The sequence below is a fragment of the Penaeus chinensis genome, chromosome 28 (genome assembly GCF_019202785.1).
Source record: "Penaeus chinensis breed Huanghai No. 1 chromosome 28, ASM1920278v2, whole genome shotgun sequence".
Classification (NCBI taxonomy): Eukaryota; Metazoa; Arthropoda; class Malacostraca; order Decapoda; family Penaeidae; genus Penaeus; species Penaeus chinensis.
In genome coordinates, this window is record NC_061846.1 from 1110795 (window position 1) to 1130794 (window position 20000).

Below are 20000 nucleotides of genomic sequence, written 5' to 3' on the forward strand. Positions count from 1 at the left end.
GATAATAAGTAAAGGAAAGAAAAAAAAAATTGTGAAGGAGGAAACAAGAGAAACTACAGCGACAAAAATTTAAAAAAACATTTCACACTTAAAACACAAACCACATTTCCCACGCCATGAATAAGTAACGAAAATTGCATCAGTTGCGGCGACAAGATTTGGCAAATAGATGGCGTTCGCATCGCCTCAGAAAAGAAGAAAAAAAAAGTGAATAAAGAAATGCGTCTGACAAATTCATTTCTTGAACGAAGGCGGGAAATAAAGAAAAAAAAAAAAAAAAGAGGAGGGGGGACCGATCGCGCAAATTTAATTCTTAACAACGACGTTGAAAAAGAGAAACAAAGAGAAGGAGAGAGAGAGAGAGAAAAAAAAGAAGTAAGGGAATGCGTCTCACAAATTTCATGCTTAATGGCGGCGGCGGGAAATACTTTCACCTTTGACGTCCGGCAATAGATGGCGCTGGTGCCTCAATCTTTATGTAGATTATATATGTGTACGTCACGAAATCGGGCTGGGGGGGGTCGGGGGGGGGGTTATCGGATGAGCTATTATCTCTCACTTTCTGTTGTTGTTTTCTCAGTGTTTTTGTTTGTTTCTCTGTCTTTGTCTTGTCTCTGTTTCTATTTCTGTTTCTTTTCCCTCTCTATCTATCTATCTATCTCTCCCTCCCTCCCTCCTTCCCTCCCTCCCTCCCTCCCTCCCTCTCTCTCTCTATATATATATATATATATATATATACACACACATATATATATTTCCCTATCTCTCTCTATATATATCTCCTTATCTCTCCCACTCCCTCTCCCTCTCTCCCCCATCCCTCCCCCCCTCCACCCCAGCCCAATTCTACCATCGCACCGCCAGCAAAAGTTCATGGCTAACTCTTCAACAACCTCCAAAAGTTATCCAGTTTTTTTCTCTCCTCTTCTCCCCCCCCCCCCTCTCTCCCTCTCTCTGTTTTTGTTCTTGATTTTTTGTGCGTCTGTTTTCCAGTTACCGTTCGGAATGTGTGAGTTTATTAATTTTTTTCTTGGAGTTTGTGAGATATGGTTTGAAAAAAAGAAGAAGAAGAGAAGAAGAGGAGAACGAAATAGAAAAATAAAGCGAGAGACACAAAGAGAGAGAGAAAGAGAAAGAGAACTCATAAAACTGGACCAGTGATGAATTATCATTACTTGTTGTTATAAAGATTCCCAGCGTTACAAGTGTCCAGAACGATCAGTTAATAACCTGTGTGGCAATAAGGTTAACCGGTAACTCGCTGGAGTTCTCATATCAGCCTTCGAGAGTTCTTTAGGATTTCGTCAGCCGGAGCAGGCGAGGTTAGGGAAGGAGGGAGGGAGAGGGGAGTGAGGGGAGAGGAGGGAGGCAGGGAGGGAGAGGAGGAGGGAGGAAGGGAGGAAAGGAGGGAGGAAGGGAGGGAGAGGAGGAGGGAGGAAGGGGAGGAGGAGAGGAGGAAGGGAGGGGAGGAGGGAGGGTGAAGGGAATGGGGAAGGGGGAGAGGGAGAGGAATATATCGTAGGAGATGGAGAGGGAAAGGAAAGGAGAGAGAGAGAGAGAGAGAGGGAAGAATGGTCAAACAGAGATTTTTGTTGTTGTTTTTAAACTAACAGATAAACCAATGAACGTAAGAATAAACACGAGATTATCCGAACAAAAAATGTGTACCATATTATCATCAACATTATGTTTTTTTTTATACATACTTTTAACGCTTCGATTTAGCAAGCAGACAGACACCACTTTAAAAACGCCAAGTCATTACTTATTACCAATTTGATAAAACACGTTCACTTAGTCACTTATACGACGCTTTGGTGCCATTAATTTTATAACCGTATTAACGGAGACTCGAATGGTGTCGAGTACCATTTACCTCGTCAATTCTGTTCTTTGAATGAAACTGAATTGTTAATTCTGTTGTTTCAATACCGTTATGACTTTAATTATTTTATAACGTGATAGTTAGAAAATGAACTGCCATTAACGGATTTTTCTTTCTTGTGTTATTTCCAGGTATGATGCGGTGGCTCGTGGTGACGGTGATGGCGGTCGGCTTCGGAGCCCTTTGCGCCGATGGCCAAGCAGGTACGTCCGCGCAGTGAAAGGGAGGTCGGCGGTAATGAACGGGTGATGGGGAGGGTGAGAGTGAGGGAGGTTACGATGGTGAGTGTGATTGTACAGGGTAATGAGAGAGAGGAAGATTAGGATGGTGAACGTGTGTGGTTAATGGTGAATGTGAGACTGTGTTAGTGAATAGAATTTATCGGGATAGTGAAGGTGAGATTGTGATGCTGAGTATAAATGAGCAGTACAGTGAAAATTAGAAAACAAACTGTGATGGTGAAAATGTGTAATTTAGGATGGTGAAAGTGAGTCTGTGATTGAGGATTTGGAGTGATCATAAAACTGACAGTGAAAAAGACACTGAAATTGACCAGGAGGAAGAGGATATCGATAATGGTGACAAAACTGGCACGTGATAGTGACATCGAGACACGGAAGACGTGGGAGAAAGTCGCGAAGGTGCAAGTGATAGTGAAAATGAAAGTGAATGAAGGAAGACGACATAATTAACGCTGATGAAACGGAATAGACGACGGAACGAAATTGATTGTCGAGAGAAATGACTAAACAATACGAAAGGGATTAACAATCTAGAACAATATAATTACGTTTATTTGATCTATCGCTCGAGAACATTCGAACTTCATTCGAGGCAATTGAGTCACGCCTTTTTTCTCTGTCTCTCGCGTAGAAGGTTTTGTTGTTTTTTAGAGTAATTGTGAAGAACTTTCTATTAGCAACTGCTGTTATTTTTTTATATTTTGCGTATTGTCAACTCCGGGAGCGTATTTGCAGTGTAACATGTTATATATATATATATATATATATATATATATATATATATATATATATATATATATATATATACATACATACACACAATTTATACTTCTGTGTGTGTGCATCTGTGTGTGTATATGTATATATACATATATATATAAATTTGTATTCATTTATATAATTGCTTTTCATTTGTAAAATGCGTTTCGTGCGAGTCTATTCCCAAACGCCACAAAACTCTACGGCGAGAATACCCTGTTTTCGGATACGTACTTAAGGAGCGTTGAAATCCCCGTATTTTTCGCCCTGGCCTTTCATCACCATAGTAACTCCCGCATTGACTTTAAACACATATACACTTATACTATAAACCCTTCGTAAACTAAAGCACTTCACGCACTCAAATACACACTCAATCCGTCTTTGAGAGTTGTCTCTCATAATGAGACATAACAAAGTACCAGGCAGTTGACACTTACCTTGTTTCTTAAGCGCATCCCGAGATAAGACAGCGCTTTTCAGGGGCCCTGGTAGGGCAGTAGAAATATGTTTTGAGTATGTAGGACGCGTGGTTAATGAAAGGATGCATATTGATGAGGGGGCAGTGCAACATATCTTCATTTCACTGTTACGACATATTTGTTTGTTGTTTTATGTGGGAAAGGAAATGGGGAAAGGAAAGGGAGATGGAGAAGAAGAAGGAAGAGGGAGAGAGGAAGGGCGGAGGAGGATGAGAAGGAAGAAGGAAGAGGAAAGGGAGAGGGAGGAGGGAGGAGGAGGACACAAACAGACAGACAGGCAAAAACAGAGACGCCAGAAAGAGACGGAGACCACAGGAGACAAGCGCATAAGCATGAATGAGAAGCCGCTCTTCTCCTCCCTCACTCCCCATTCCTCCCTTTCGCTGCCATTGCGAAAGAGGCGAGGCATGTAAGGAGTCATTTGTTCTGCTCCATATAACCTCTCCGCTACTTCTTCCATTGTTTCTCAACGAGTGAAATAATTAAAAGGGAAAACAGGGGGGAACAGCATTAAGAATGAGAATAGGTATTGCGGCACTTTGCGCTTGAGTTGTTGCATTCATGTTGATTATATTTCTATTCATTTGTTGATTTATATTGCCTTTGTTGCCAGAGAGGCGACTAGGGTATTTATCTTGTTCTTAAGAATATTAGACACAGAACAGAATGATAAGGCGATTAGCACTTGACAGCAGTTCATTTCCTCGTCGTCCGTTTGTGCAATTAGGCTTCACAAAGCAAATTTGATATATCCTTATAAGCTCTTACGATGACTTGATAAAACAATGCCAGGTGTCTGTTCCGTTATAATTACATGGCACGTTTTTCTCTCAAGTCATTTTTTCGGTAATATTTATTATACGTGATGCACTTGTATGTTAGTGACTAATTTCCTGCCATGTCCTTTTTAACGTTTGTAGTGTGGGGGGGGGGGGGGAGTTACCCGTTATAAAATGTTTTTTTTGTTTTTTGTTTTTTAAGGTATCTTAATGTCAGTGTTTTGTTTGTTGACGTGAGAGTGTGATGGCTTTTTCCTCTTTTAATTTCTCGTCTTTTTGTTTATCTTCTTTTAATCTCTTGTGTTTTGTTTATTTTTTCATTTTTTATTTGTCTTATTACCCAAGCGGTTAATCTTGTTTTATTTTAAGGGTGTGAGAAGTAGATATTTCAATAGGTATTATGTAAAGTGCATTCCTTATAAGTGTAGTATAAGTATATTCGTAATAAGTGTATTCCTATACCTCCTTATAAGTGTATTATTAGTGCATTCCTTATTCCTTATAAGGGAGCTCCCATACGCGGGCGAATACTTGAGCTTATGCCTTGCCCAAAGTTACATTGCAAGCCCCATGCTCCAGTAAGCAAGTGGAACATGCAATTTGCAAAGAAATCTTTTAGTAAATAGTCATGCTAACTTGTTATAACCTTGGATTGCAAGAGGTTTTTTTCTACATATATAAGTGGTGCTGCAAGTGATACTGTGTTTAGTGTAAAAGAGGGAGAGCATAAAGAAAGAGAGAGAGGGAAAGAGAGATAAATAGTGAGAGAGAGAGAGAGAGAGAGAGAGAGAGAGAGAGAGAGAGAGAGAGAGAGAGAGAGAGAGAGAGAGAGAGAGAGAGAGGGAAGGAGAGAGAGAGAGAGAGAGAGAGAGAGAGAGAGAGAGAGAGAGAGAGAGAGAGAGAGAGAGAGAGAGAGGGGGGGGGGGGGGGGGAAGGAGAGAGAGAGAGAGGGAGGGAGAGAGAGAGAGAGAGAGGAGAGAGAGAGAGAGAGAGAGAGAGAGAGAGAGAGAGAGAGAGAGAGAGAGAGAGAGAGGGAAGGAGAGAGAGGGAGAGAGAGAGAGAGAAGGAGAGAGAGGGAGAGAGAGAGAGAGAAGGAGAGAGAAGGAGAGAGAGGGAGAGAGAGAGAGAGAGAGAGAGAGAGAGAGAGAGAGAGAGAGAGAGAGAGAGAGAGAGAGAGAGAGAGAGAGAGGGAAGGAGAGAGAGAGAGAGAGAGAGAGAGAGAGAGAGAGAGAGAGAGAGAGAGAGAGAGAGAGAGAAAGAGAGATAAAGAGTGAGAGTGAGGGAGAGAGTATGAGGTTGGATAGGACATACATTAGATTCCTGAAAACGTAATTGGTCTTGCCCCCCCCCCCCCAAAAAAAAAGGGGGGGAGGGTATTTTCCAGATTCTTTGATTGGCATGCGAATATGAAAAAAAAAGTTAACGAAAGACAAATGTTCTCGGCGCGCGGACAGCTGTTGCCAGGCCGTGTGGCAACGCCGTGGACACGCCCTTTGACCTTTTCTGACCTTTCCAAAGTGGAGTGCGAACCCACGGCCTCTTGATATTAGCTGACCAGGACCCGGCTGGCCTCCTTCGCAAGACCACAATTCCGCTTTGAGTGTGATCTGGCGGGAAAAAGGGAGAGTGATTGATAGGTTTATATACTTTTTTGCCTTTTAATACCTGCGTGATAATGGCAGCGATACATCAAGTTCCGCATTCATGCAGATTTTCCTTTTTTTCCTTAACGTAGATGAAGGTCTTCCTCAGCTCGGAAGTCGGGGGTGTTCTTTAATGCAAGACCATATGGCTTTTCGTCCCTGACAGGCGGGCACACCGTGGCTCTTGCCTAAGACTTACTTTCCCGTTTGTGTAATGAGAGCAGATCAATTTTACTCATTTTGCTCGAAACCTGAACTGGTATTCTAGTTCCGCTGAGTTGGGCGGATCGGACATTTTACTCGTACGTGTCCAAAATCCTTCGCAAATATCTGTACGAGAGGAACCACTCTGTCGGAGAACAGAAAGGGGGAGGAAAAAAGGGAGAAAGGGAGAGGGATAGAGAGAGGTGGAGAGAAGGAAGGAAAGAGAGAGAGGGATAGAGAGAGGTGGAGAGAAGGCAGGAAAGAGGGAGAGAGAAAGAGAAAGAGCGAGAAAGGGGTAAGGAGGGAGAGAGAGAAGGAGAAACAGAGAGGAAGGGAAAGAGGAAGCCGTTGCCTTCAAAGAGAATGCATTCAAATTTTCAAACCGCGCGTGAGAAAGAGACATTTCCAGTATTTTAACGGTCGTAACCGCCACTCGCTTCTCGGTTTCGCGTTCTCTCGCTTCGCCTCTTTTCGAATGCTTAACCTTTCTATAGTAGCGTGATCAAAATGCCACTTAAGAGCGGGAACGGTGAGCCGATCACCCGCCGAGGAATGTGTTTTTTTTGTACGCGGATACATCTGAAGCATGAGAAGAAAAAAAAAATGAAAATGGTTTGTCATTTTGAGATGGTGATATTTTTCGAAGTCGGAACGAGCAGGCATGTCACCTTGAGTACGGTGTTTAAGCGTTCGTTGCGGTCACGGAGGCTGACTCACTCTCTCTTCTCTCCTCTCCTCTCTCTTCTCTTCTCTTCTCTCTCTTCTCTTCTCTTCTGTTCTCTCTTTATCTTCTTTTCTCTTCTCTTCTCTTCTGCTCTCCCCCCCCCCCCTCTCTCTCTCTCTTCCTCTCTTCTCTCTTTCTCTCGCTTTCTCCCTCACCTTTTGCTCCCTCCTTTTCTTCCTCCCTCCCACATCTCACACACCCTTTCACACCCATTTCCCCCCATCCCCCCCCTCCTGTCACTTTTCCTTTCTTTTCCTTAAACATTTCTCTCGTCAGATTGCGTGTCCATTTTCCATCCTTGATTGACAGACGCTGGGTGACACGTCGGGAACTTAGTGACAAGAAGTATTTGCTTTTCGAATGTTTCTTCTTTCTCTTTTTCATTTTGGATTTTTAAATTTTAGTCATGTTGATTTATTCCGTTGGTTGGTTAGTTTTGTTTTTGTTTTTGTGTTTGTTTTTATTCGTCATTTTAGTTTTCTTCGTCTGTTTCTTCCGTTTCTTCGGTCCTTATCTATTACTCATCAGCATTAGAGAGAGAGAGAGAGAGAGAGAGAGAGAGAGAGAGAGAGAGAGAGAGAGAGAGAGAGAGAGAGAGAGAGAGAGGGGGGGGGGCAGCAGAGGATTGATGAAGAAGATAGAAGGTAGAAGCAGAGTAGGGTTGGGGAAAGATACAAAAAAAGAAGAAAGAGGGAGAAAAAGAAGGAGAAGAAGAAGAGAAAGAAGAACAAAATAAGGAGAAGAAAGAAAGAAAAAAGAAGGTACCAAATTTCAAACAAAGAAGGAGAAGGAGGCGAATGGAATGGAAAGGACGGCGTAAATAAAGCAAGGGAGGACTGAAAATAGCCGACTCGGAGGCCTGTGATCGAGGGCCATTTCGAGAGGCCGACCGCTTCGGTTCATTCGGGCTTCAAAACGCCTCTCTCCTCTTCTCTCTGTGATTGGTTACCTGTTGGTCTCCGTTGTGTTATTATTACTTATGTTTATTATTCCTTGTTACTCCTCTCTTTCTCTTACTTTCTCTCTTTCTTTTACGTTTTCTTTCCATGTACACTTTTCGTCAACTCACACTCTCCGTTTCCTTTTAAAAGCACAATACCGAGCAAAGCAGTAAAAAATAAGAAAGAAAAAAGAGAAAATAGTATATAAGAAGAACCACAGAAATCACAAAGAAACCACAGGCGAATTTCTACACGCAACACAAGTCACAGACAACTTTATCAGAAGAAGAAGAAGAAATAGATTTATATGTATGTATATAAAAAAAAATATATAATGATAATAATAATAATAACGAATAAATGAATTAATAAACATAAATAATAATAAAAAAGTGAAAACAAACTTACAGAAATAAAGCCAAAAGATACAACGTGTTATTGCAACTGATTCAACAGTCATGCACGAGAGAGAATGTGGATGGCTAAGTGTACTCTTGTCACTTGAGAAAATAGAGTGACGGAGAGGGAAGGGGAGGGAGGTGGAGGGAATGAAAGAGGAGAGGGAAGGGGAGGGAGGTGGAGGGAAGGAAGGAAGGAGGAGAGGGAAGGGGAGGAAGGAGAGGGAGGCGGAGGGAAGGAAGGAGGAGAGGGAAGGGGAGAAGGAGAGGGAGGCGGAGGGAAGGAAGGAGGAGAGGGAAGGGGAGATGGAGAGGGAGGCGGAGGGAAGGAAGGAGGAGAGGGAAGGGGAGAAGGAGAGGGAAGCGGAGGGAAGGAAAGAGGAGAGGGAAGGGGAGAAGGAGAGGGAGGTGGAGGGAAGGAAGGAGGAGAGGGAAGGGGAGAAGGAGAGGGAGGCGGAGGGAAGGAAGGAGGAGAGGGAAGGGGAGAAGGAGAGGGAGGGGAGATGGAGAGGGAGGCAGAGGGAAGGAAGGAGGAGAGGGAAGGGGAGAAGGAGAGGGAGGCGGAGGGAAGGAAGGAGGAGAGGGAAGGGGAGAAGGAGAGGGAGGCGGAGGGAAGGAAGGAGGAGAGGCAAGGGGAGATGGAGAGGGAGGCAGAGGGAAGGAAGGAGAAGAGGGAAGGGGAGAAGGAGAGGGAGGCGGAGGGAAGGAAGGAGGAGAGGGAAGGGGAGAAGGAGAGGGAGGCGGAGGGAAGGAAGGAGGAGAGGGAAGGGGAGATGGAGAGGGAGGCGGAGGGAAGGAAGGAGGAGAGGCAAGGGGAGAAGGAGAGGGAGGTGGAGGGAAGGAAGGAGGAGAGGGAAGGGGAGATGGAGAGGGAGGCGGAGGGAAGGAAGGAGAAGAGGGAAGGGGAGAAGGAGAGGGAGGCGGAGGGAAGGAAGGAGGAGAGGGAAGGGGAGATGGAGAGGGAGGCGGAGGGAAGGAAGGAGGAGAGGCAAGGGGAGAAGGAGAGGGAGGTGGAGGGAAGGAAGGAAGGAGGAGAGGGAAGGGGAGAAGGAGAGGGAGGCGGAGGGAAGGAAGGAGGAGAGGGAAGGGGAGAAGGAGAGGGAGGCGGAGGGAAGGAAGGAGGAGAGGCAAGGGGAGATGGAGAGGGAGGCAGAGGGAAGGAAGGAGAAGAGGGAAGGGGAGAAGGAGAGGGAGGCGGAGGGAAGGAAGGAGGAGAGGGAAGGGGAGAAGGAGAGGGAGGCGGAGGGAAGGAAGGAGGAGAGGCAAGGGGAGATGGAGAGGGAGGCAGAGGGAAGGAAGGAGAAGAGGGAAGGGGAGAAGGAGAGGGAGGCGGAGGGAAGGAAGGAGGAGAGGGAAGGGGAGAAGGAGAGGGAGGCGGAGGGAAGGAAGGAGGAGAGGGAAGGGGAGATGGAGAGGGAGGCGGAGGGAAGGAAGGAGGAGAGGCAAGGGGAGAAGGAGAGGGAGGTGGAGGGAAGGAAGGAGGAGAGGGAAGGGGAGATGGAGAGGGAGGCGGAGGGAAGGAAGGAGAAGAGGGAAGGGGAGAAGGAGAGGGAGGCGGAGGGAAGGAAGGAGGAGAGGGAAGGGGAGATGGAGAGGGAGGCGGAGGGAAGGAAGGAGGAGAGGCAAGGGGAGAAGGAGAGGGAGGTGGAGGGAAGGAAGGAAGGAGGAGAGGGAAGGGGAGAAGGAGAGGGAGGCGGAGGGAAGGAAGGGGGAGAGGGAAGGGGAGAAGGAGAGGGAGGTGGAGGGAAGGAAGGAGGAGAGGGAAGGGGAGATGGAGAGGGAGGCGGAGGGAAGGAAGGAGGAGAGGCAAGGGGAGAAGGAGAGGGAGGTGGAGGGAAGGAAGGAAGGAGGAGAGGGAAGGGGAGAAGGAGAGGGAGGCGGAGGGAAGGAAGGGGGAGAGGGAAGGGGAGAAGGAGAGGGAGGTGGAGGGAAGGAAGGAGGAGAGGGAAGGGGAGATGGAGAGGGAGGCGGAGGGAAGGAAGGAGGAGAGGCAAGGGGAGAAGGAGAGGGAGGTGGAGGGAAGGAAGGAAGGAGGAGAGGGAAGGGGAGAAGGAGAGGGAGGCGGAGGGAAGGAAGGGGGAGAGGGAAGGGGAGAAGGAGAGGGAGGTGGAGGGAAGGAAGGAGGAGAGGGAAGGGGAGATGGAGAGGGAGGCGGAGGGAAGGAAGGAGGAGAGGCAAGGGGAGAAGGAGAGGGAGGTGGAGGGAAGGAAGGAAGGAGGAGAGGGAAGGGGAGAAGGAGAGGGAGGCGGAGGGAAGGAAGGGGGAGAGGGAAGGGGAGAAGGAGAGGGAGGTGGAGGGAAGGAAGGAGGAGAGGTAAATGGGAGGAGTAAGGGAGAAGGATAGGAAAATAGGGAGACTGAAGGAGAGGAAGAGATAAGGGGAGATAGAAACCGAGAGCGATAAGGACAGGGAAGGAGAAGGGAAAGAGAAAGGTAAAGGAGAGAGAGAGAGGCAGACAGAAAGAAAGAAAGAAAGAAAGAAAGAAAGAGAGACTTTACTTAACTGCTCAAACGGGAACTTAAACCATGTTGTAATAATGACGTCATTTTGTGCAATAACGGCTTCCCATGATGAAACCGATATCGTGCAAAGTAAAAGGTGTTTTTAATGGATATTTCTCGTAATTAACTTCTCTCTACGTAAGATAAACTTGAAAGAGAGGCAAGAACAAAAACACCAAATCTTCTATTTCTTCTTTCTTCTTCTAATCATTCGTCTGTTCTACTTTTCCCTCCTCATATTCCTCCTTCTCTTCCTCCTCCTCCTCCTCCTCCTCCTCCTCCTCCTTCTACTTCCTCTTCTTTTTCTTCTTCTCCTCCTCTTCCTAATCCTAATCCTCTTAATCCTCCTTCTCCTCCTAATCCTAATCCTCTCTCTCTCTCCACCCTCCTACCCCTCCTCCTCCCCCGACCCCTCCTCCCCATAACAATCACTTGCACAGACGGGGTCACGAGGCCGAGGCTGGACCGGTCACGTGCTTGCAATTTTGGGGGTCGTGCAATGCTGGTCGTGTAATATGTGTAGTTTTTTTTTTTTTTTTTTTTTTTTTAAGGGTCTAATTATTAAGGGGTTGCGTGTTTTTTTTTTTTTTTTTTTAAGGGGGGGGGGGGGGTCTGGTATTTGGGGCACGCCAATTTTAGGGGGATCGAGGATATCTTGATTGGGATGGAGTTTCTGTTTGTTTGTTTTGTTTCAAGGTTTGTCTGTTGGGTGTCCATTTTATGTGTTGATTTCTGCGAATGATACTAATTTGGGTGGAGAATGATGCCAGTGAGAATAATAGTGATGATCCTGGGAATGATGATAACATAGAGATATGATAACGTATTGTTGTTAAGAGCACATTCATAGAGTAACACAGCTGTCCATTTGTCTATTTGTTGATTTATTTATCTATCTGTCTGTCTGTCCACTTATCTGCTCATTTTGAGGTTTAGAAGCAGATGTCTATAACTGTTTCCGTCCCCGCCCCTAATCCGAGCGCTTCTCTCCTCTCCCGCGCAGCCGACGCCCGCTCCGTGAGCACAGGGACCCTCAACGCCTTCGTCAGGGCCCTCCAGCTTTCCGAGGGAGGAGCCCCGAGCCCCCCCGCCCAGCCCTCCCTCTCTGCGGAGCCGACGGAGCCGCCCTCGAGATTCAGGTTCGAGACGAAGCGACCAGACAACAGCCGCACCGGCTCGAGGATCACCTTCATTCCTCAGGTGAGTTGGAGGAGGACCTGCGCTTAGGTGCGGGTGTGTGTATGAGTATATTTGGGCGTACGTGTGTACAGGACTTACTTGCAGATGTGTGTGTTTATATACAGTAAATATGTGTATTAATTCATAGCCTGATAGAACTATCAGAACAGTGTTTGTTATTGTTGTTGCTGTTTGTTGATGCTGTTGTTGTTTTAACTTCCCCTTCCCTCCTGTTCATGTAGGACCGCGTGGACCGCTTCCGGCGCCCTCAGGCGTCCAGCGCCGACCCCACCAACTTACCCGCGGCCAGCCAGGCGTCGTCGCCGTCCGCCGCGTCTCCCGCGTTGAACCTGAGGTTCACGACGCCCGCGCCGTCCCTCGCCGAGCCCGTCGACGACAACGCCGCCCCCGGGAACTACGACGACTACTACTACTATGACTACTACTACGACTACTATGACGACCAGAACGGCACCGAGAGCGACCTCGGGCCGCTCGACCCCCCGACCCGGCAGACGGAGCCCTCCACCCGCCCGACGGAGCCCTCCACGCGGCCCACGCAGCCCACCACCGCCAAGCCCTTCCGCTTCGCCTCGCGCGACTCCCCGCGCGACTCCACGCGCACCACGCGCCGGCCTGCGCTGCCGCGACGCCCCAGCAGCGACGGCGGCGACGGCGACGACGGCAGCAACAGCGCGGCGGGCAGGTACTCGACGCTGTCGCAGCTGATCGCGAGCCTCAAGCAGAAGTCGCAGGACGAGCCTCCGCCGCCGCCGCTCACCAACAGCCTGTCGGGCGCCGGCGACGACAACAACCGCGACAGCCGCGTGCTGCAAAGCCCCGCCCCCTTCTCCGTGGGGCGCGACGAGGAGCGCGACGCCGCGCGGCCCAGCGTGGAGGTGCGCGTGACCAACTCGACCGAGAGCTCCGTCGTGGTGGCGTCCGTGCAGACGTCGCACAGCGTGAGCGTGAGCGAGGGCGTCGGCCCCACGACGCGCCTGCCGCCAGTGGGCCCTCCTGCCCCGTCCTTCGCCTCCTCTTCAACCGCCCGAACCACGACCTCCTCCACGTCGTTCCCCGCTCCTGAAACCATCGAGGAGGCGCAGGAGACGACCACCCGCCGCTCGCTCTCCGACATCCACGAAACGGTGGACGTCGCGCCGGCCATCCTGCCCGGCCAGGCCTCCTCCTCGACCCCCGCCCCGCGCCCGCCCAAGCGCCTCGACGACTTCTTCCCCAACATCAATAGCGACAGTGGCGCCACCGAGAAGGCTTCGCGACTCCCCGAGGGCCCGCCGGTCACCACCTCCACGGAGACGGCCTCCAAGCCGCGCCTCGAGAGCCTCTTCAACATCGAGATCGACACCAAGGGGCACACCATCACGGCCACCGATGCCAGGCTGGGCGCCGTCGAGGTGGCCGACATCTCGTCCTTCCTGCCGCCGGGCTTCGTGGCGGAGGACACGACCAGCTCCTCCACCTCGACCACTTCCTCCACGACCACGTCCACATCCACCACGGAGAAGGCCGTTCCCCCGCCGGAGACGACCCCAGAGTCCTCCAGCACAACCTCCACGTCCACAACTCAGAAGACCAACCTCCTGGAACTGTTCTCGGCCATCCAGAGTAGCACAGACTCCACCTCCACTTCCACCACCTCCACCACCACCGAGAAGGGTCCCCTTTCCGGACTGCTCAGCGACACAGACTTGGTGGACGTGTCCGCCTTCCTGCCCCCGGGCTACAAGCCCTCGGAGCAGCCGGAGACGGCCGAGGCGACCACGAAGAAGGCTCCGGTCATCGTCACTGTGGACCCGTCGGCCTTCCTCCCGCCGGGCTTCAAGCCCTCGGAGGAACCGCCCAGCGAGAGCGCCACGCCCCTGGTCCCCGAGATCAAGACCGTCGATGCGTCCGCCTTCCTCCCCCCTGGCTACAAGCCCTCCGAGGAACCCCCGAGCGACGCCACCACCCAGAGGCTTCCCGTCATCCAGACTGTGGACATTTCTGCCTTCCTGCCTCCTGGCTACAAGCCGACGGAGGAGTCCGCTGCTGAGACCACCACCAAGAAGAGCCTGGCCATCGAGGCGGTAGATGCCTCGGCCTTCCTGCCTCCAGGCTACAAGCCCTCGGAGGAGCCGGCCGGCGACAGCACCACCAAGAAGGTGCCCGTCGTTCAGACCGTCGACATCTCGGACTTCCTTCCTCCGGGATACAAGCTCAGCGAGGAACCAGAGGAGGACGCGACGAAGCCTCCCTTGATCCAGGCTGTTGACGTCTCCGCCTTCTTGCCTCCGGGCTATAAGCCTTCCTCGGAGGGCGACTCCTCCTCCTCCTCCTCCTCCTCCTCCTCCTCCTCCTCCTCCTCCGACTCGACCACCACCACCACCACCACCGCGAGCCCTGGACCCAAAGGCTTGGTGTTCCCGCGCCGCCCAAGCCGCCCTTCCTATCTGACGACGCCCAAGCCCACGGCCCCACCGGCCTCCGGCCCCCCGCCCTTCAAGCCCACCTTCAGGAACCTCTGGGATGCGTAAGTACTTTCTCGCGTCGGCCGTCGTGGTGTTCATCGAGGCTTGTACCGGTGCTTACAGCATTCATTAAGCTTAAATCATTAGATAAGTTCATAAGCTTAGATTGTTAAATGATCTGTTAAGTTTAGATTGAGGAATAATTTTATCAAGTTTGTATTATTAAATAAGAAATAAGATTTAAATGATTAAATGATTTATTAAGTTTAAATTATTAAATTATTCATTAAGTTTATATCAATAAATTATTCATCAAGCTTAGATTACTGAATGATATACTGAGTTCAAGGGTCTCTTTATTCCAGTGTAAAGACGACCACGGAGTTCACTGGCTGGAAGCCCACGACGGAGGCAACGCCCGCCGGCGGAGCCCCCAAGGCGAAGGACAAGTCGAAGAGCACGACCACTACCACGAGCACCACGACCACCACCACCACGACCACCACAACGCCCACTCCAAGAATAACAACTCCAGGTACGACTTAGAACAAAAGCAGAAAAGTTTGCGAGAAAAAAAATAAACAAAAATAAAAAGAACGTGAAGATTATCCCGTGGAAAAAAGAGAGTGATTGAAAAAAAGGAAGTCGACCCATCCAAAAAACTCAAAAAAAGAACAAGAAAGAAACAGCATCAGACCAAAACCTGTAAAACACTAAAACAACAACCCCTTTCCAGGTGTGTGTGGGTCCAAGTGCCGCCTGGCAGCAACCATCAGGATTATCGACGGCACCGAGTGGCGCCCTGTGCTGTCCAACAGGGACACGACGGAGTGGCAGGAGCTCGCCAATACGGTGGAAATGGAGGTAAGTTCTTGCGTGCGTGCGTGCGTGCGTGTGTGTGTGTGTGTGTGTGTGTGTGTGTGTGTGTGTGTGTATGTGTGTGTGTGTGTGTATGTGTGTGTGTGTGTGTGTGTGTGTGTGTGTGTGTGTGTGTGTGTGTGTGTGTGTGTTTCTGAAATATTTCCACGTACCCGAGATGAAAGTAAAGTGAACCAATTGAACACTGACCATGAGTTTCAAAAATGAATATGCCTCAACCCTTTCCCCTTCCCCTACTTCCCCCTTTCTCCTCCCCTACCTCCCCCTTTCTCTTCCCCCATTTCCCTCTATCTTCCTCTTTCCCCTACCCCTTCCCTAAACTTCCCCTTCCCCTTCCCCTTCCCCTTTCCCCTCCCCCACCTCCCCCTTTCCTCTTCCCCACCCTTCCCCTTCCCCTTCCCTCCCCCACCTCCCTCTTTCCTCTTCCCCACCCTTCCCCTTCCCCTCCCCTCCCCCACCTCCCCCTCTCCTCTTCCCTTTCCCCTTTCCCCTCCCCCACCTCCCCCTTTCCTCTTCCCCAACCTACCCCTTCCCCTTCCCTCCCCCACCTCTCCCTTTCCTCTTCCCCACCCTTCCCCTTCCCCTTCCCTCCCCCACTTCCCCCTCTCCTCTTCCCTTTCCCCTTTCCCCTCCCCAACCTCCTCCTTTCCTCTTCCCCACCCTTCCCCTTCCCCTTCCCTCCCCCACCTCCCCCTTTCCTCTTCCCCACCCTTCCCCTTCCCCTTCCCTCCCCCCCCAACCCCCACAACAACCCCCACTCACATCGCTCCCCCCCCCCCAGCTGGACATGCTCTTCCGCAACAGCCCCCTGTCCCCCTGGTACGACGGCGTTGAAATCGACGCCTTCAGCCCGGGCTCTGTGCTGGTCGACTACATTCTGCATCTGATCGAAGTCACGACCACACTCGACACGCTCGACCTCAAGGACATCGTCAACGGCGAGATGGTCAACAACGATTACTTTTTGGGAAATTACACTCTCGATCCCAAGTCTACGGATTTCAGAGGTGAGGAGGAGTCGGGCGACGGGCGTGCGGCCGCGTCCGGGGGCCTGGGTTTGCTTTGGGATTCGTTTTTTGGATTCGTTTTTTGGTTTTTGGAATTCGTTTCTGGTTTTCTTAGGATATCTCTATATTCGCTTATGTTTTTTTTTTCTTTCTTTCTTTTTTTTCTCTTTTTCTTCTTTCTTTTCTTTTTTCTTTCTTTTTTGTTTTTTCTTTTTTTTTCTTTTCTTTTTCTTTTTTCTTTCTTTCTTTCTTTTCTTTTTTCTCTCTTTTTTCTTCTTCTTCTTCTTCTTTTATATATATGTTTTTTATTTTGTTATTTCTTTTCTTGTTTCTTTTTAAGTATGTCATCATATATTTTTTCTCTTTTTTTGCTTTTTCTTTATCTTAAAAATATTTCTGATTTGTTATATTTTCCATTCTCTCTCTCTCTCTCTCTCTCTCTCTCTCTCTCTCTCTCTCTCTCTCTCTCTCTCTCTCTCTCTCTCATTCCTTTGCGTTAATTTTTCCCGTATGTTCATCATATTTATATTGTTTCCCTCTTTTTCGTTTCCCTTTTTTGTAAATTTTGGTTATGAAAAGAAAATAAGTAGGTGAGCATATATTATATAATAATTTAGATTTAGATTTTTTTTATTGATAGATGAATTAAGATTTATTACGTATTCCTTAAAATGATTTTTTTCACTTCCATGCTCTCAGTGTTGACATTTTGGTGTAAGTATTTCCTGCATGCACTTTGACATTAATCAAATGGTCTTTGTTTCATCGATTTTCTTAAATCGTTTTGAATTTTAAGACTAGATTGATTCACATTGCTTATTCTCTGTATTTTTATCGTTTTTCACTCTGTAATTCTCTGTTTAGTCAGAAAGAATTTTACTTTGTGAATTTCTGAAAGATTGATGTAATTAATTTTGTTAATGTCTTCCTGTAGGTTCATATGTTTTTTTTTTCTTTTCTTTTTTTTCCTCAATTGTAGAGAAGATAGATAGTTACAGCCTTTTCAAACTGATTGTTTGTTAATGCCAGTTTTAACATTTTTTCACATGAACCTCCCATGAACAAACAAATTAATAAATGAATATGAATTTCATAATTTTTGTACATATTTCTTTATGCTATCTACCCTTTTCTTGTAATATTTTATCTAGCTCCAATGTTCCAGCTACTTAGTCCTTTATTACAAACAGTTCTTTATTTATTTCTACTCTAATACCAAGCTTCCTCACCCTTTATCATGAGTAATATTCTTTTTTATCTCCAATTTTTTATCAAGCTATCATTCCCATTAACATAAGCATTTCTTTTTCTTTTTTTTTTATCTCCAGTGTCCCAATTACCCCTCCCTTTATTATTATATATTTTTTTTCATCTCCAATTTTCCAACTATCCCTCCCATTACCCCCCCATTATTATAAATAATCTATTTTTATCTACCTCCATTTTTTCCTCATGCTCTGACCCTGTCTTTCAGTTCTGCACGAGAGAGAGCAACTGAAAGAAGAAGAAAATTCAGGTTACCTCATTCCTCAGTGGCTTATTGCCGTCATTGTTATAGGACTGGCTTCCCTCCTCTTCATCCTCATTTTTGGAATTACTGTTGTGAGTATTCAAGTTTTTTCGATTGAGTTAATTATATTTTTTAGCATTTCAACTGTTTATTCTCATGTTGCTGTTTTTTTTCCTTCGTATCTTTCGTTTGCTTGTTTATCTTTTGTAATTTTTTTCTGTAATTTTGTTAGTTATTATTATATTTTTTTTTCTCTCTTTTAGTTTTCCAAAAGCTAATTAGCATGAATCAGTTTTCTTTTATTCAATTGCATTAATTGACTAAGATCTTCTAAATGGTTTTCTTCGTGGGACTCTTGACAACTTTTGTTAACGCATGACTTATTTTAATTTTCTTGTTAGTTTTTGTTCTTATTTATCTTTTTTTATGACACCTCTGCATAACTACCTTTTTACTGGATGAACTATTTCACTGACTCTCTGCAGAAGACATGATAATGGCTACAATAATAATAATATTAATGATAATAATTAATAAGTGATTTCAAAAGCTTATATTTCCCTTGCCCCTCCCAAATAAGAAGGTATTTCTAGATATATCAAAAAAGGACTTTTAAAAATAGAAGAGCAAAAAAAAAAAAAAAAAAATGCATGTCTCAGTATCTCCTCATTTCCTATTTTCTTTGCACGTGTCACCAGCATACCCCCATTTTCTACGCATGGTCCACCTGCCCCACCCCCCATTTTCTTTTGCAGATTTCACCTGCCTTACCCCGTTTTCTTTGCATGTTTCTCCTGCCCCTTAACCCAAGCTCTGTCTTTCTCTCTCTCTCCCTTGCATGTTCTTCCCAGTATGTGAATCGAACCTGTTGCAACATTGTCAAGCCCAACGAAGCTCCACTCACTGAGGAAATGCTCAACGATTGCAATGTGGGTTCCGAGCTCTTGTGTAGTGCTGTTGATATTGCTCCTGGTTGTGATTAGTTTAGTTGTTTTTATCTCTCTGTGTATATATATCTCATTTTGTATATAGTTTATTTGTAGTGTTTATATTTTCTGTATATCTGCATATATATATCTTTTCTTGATTGTTTCATTTTTTTCAGTATATCTTATTTCTCTGAGGGGTATTTTTCTGTATATATCTAGATGGTATGATATCTTATATTTTCCGTTTATGTTTGCTCTTTGTATAGAATTAGATTTTTTTACTTCTAAGATCACAAATTGCTATGATAATTATTGTGTGTTTTACATATCATTTTGATATTTCTAGCTCTTGCAAACATACATGTGTATATACGCAGAGAAATATACACACAAAAATCTTACACACAACTTGTCGTACTGCACATACATCCTATAAAAAAGAAAAGAAAAAGAAGAAAAAAATATCCAAGTCACTTAAAACATAATTAGTCAATAACACACATAGTGCATAACATATATAACCACTATCCACTTCTTGCCATCTATTAAAACCCCTTCTTTTCTAGCTGGTGAACCGTGCAAGGGTCAAGAAGCGCCATGATGTTCCTCTCACAGCCGAGATGCTGAATGAACTGAACAAGGCTCACATGGCAGGCATTGACGGGCCATATGACATGGGTGGCCTCTACGATATGGAGGGCATCTGGAATGAGAAGTTTGACAGGAAGGTGGCCAAGGTGAGGGAGGAGGTGGTTGAGTGTTGTATCTGAGTTATTATTCTTATTTACTGCTCATATTGTGATTGTTAATAATAATGTGACCACTGAAATTACTCTCATTTTAACTTTTTGCTATAGAAGCTTTCAATACTTCTTTGTAATCCTACACTAATTTTAAAATTTTCTTTGGTTTCATCAATCATTTTCATTGATTATTTGGAATTAGTTAAATATGGAATCAAGAACAACTACTTTTAATTGCTGGATAAGAAAGAGCCTAATTGATCTTCTTTCCCCTTCAGCCTCCTTCAAGCAGAGGAAAGGGCTACAACCCCAACTACAACATCAACATCTATGACTCATGGCGCACTGACTGGTCCGGTCCTTATGGCTCCTCTGCTACCTATGCCAAGAGACGTCCTGACACCAATTTCTGACATGAGGACTCTCAAGAGGAGGACATAGAGGACTTCTAGACAGGAGGCATCATCCTAGGGTTCCTGGTGGCAAGGACAGCTCTTCCCCTCTGAGTGTGTGTGTGCACATTTGGAGGATCTTGGTTTTTGACCTTCAGAATCAGCTCACAGTGTTGCTTCAAGAGGAGTGGAACCCGAGTGTCATCTGCAGCCTCCAAAACCAAAGATTTTTTAAGGGGATTGGCTTTCCTCCTTTGCCTTGCCAGGACCAGGAGGACGAGGAGTTGGTGCTTGTGTGGGTTTTTCTTGCATGTTGCACCAGCCCTCTTGCCTTT

The 20000-nt window shown here is 46.9% G+C and overlaps 1 protein-coding gene across 2 annotated transcripts in view; it reads left to right on the forward strand.

Annotated features, from left to right (window-relative positions):
* Positions 1-1978: 1978 nt before the first annotated feature.
* The window catches only part of LOC125039922 (mucin-5AC-like), a 20927-nt gene continuing 2905 nt past the window's right edge, over positions 1979-20000 (forward strand). The window contains exons 1-10 of one of the 2 annotated variants that reach the window (XM_047634290.1): positions 1979-2088; positions 11562-11758; positions 11980-14267; positions 14571-14740; positions 14942-15069; positions 15866-16091; positions 17566-17693; positions 18453-18530; positions 19097-19267; positions 19552-20000. The exon at positions 19552-20000 is cut by the window's right edge and continues 2905 nt beyond it. In XM_047634290.1, the coding sequence (XP_047490246.1) occupies positions 2019-2088; positions 11562-11758; positions 11980-14267; positions 14571-14740; positions 14942-15069; positions 15866-16091; positions 17566-17693; positions 18453-18530; positions 19097-19267; positions 19552-19686 (3591 nt within the window). In that variant the 5' untranslated portion in view covers positions 1979-2018 and the 3' untranslated portion in view covers positions 19687-20000. The remainder of the gene's footprint in view (positions 2089-11561; positions 11759-11979; positions 14268-14570; positions 14741-14941; positions 15070-15865; positions 16092-17565; positions 17694-18452; positions 18531-19096; positions 19268-19551) is intronic. The other variant, XM_047634291.1, reaches the window with a different exon arrangement.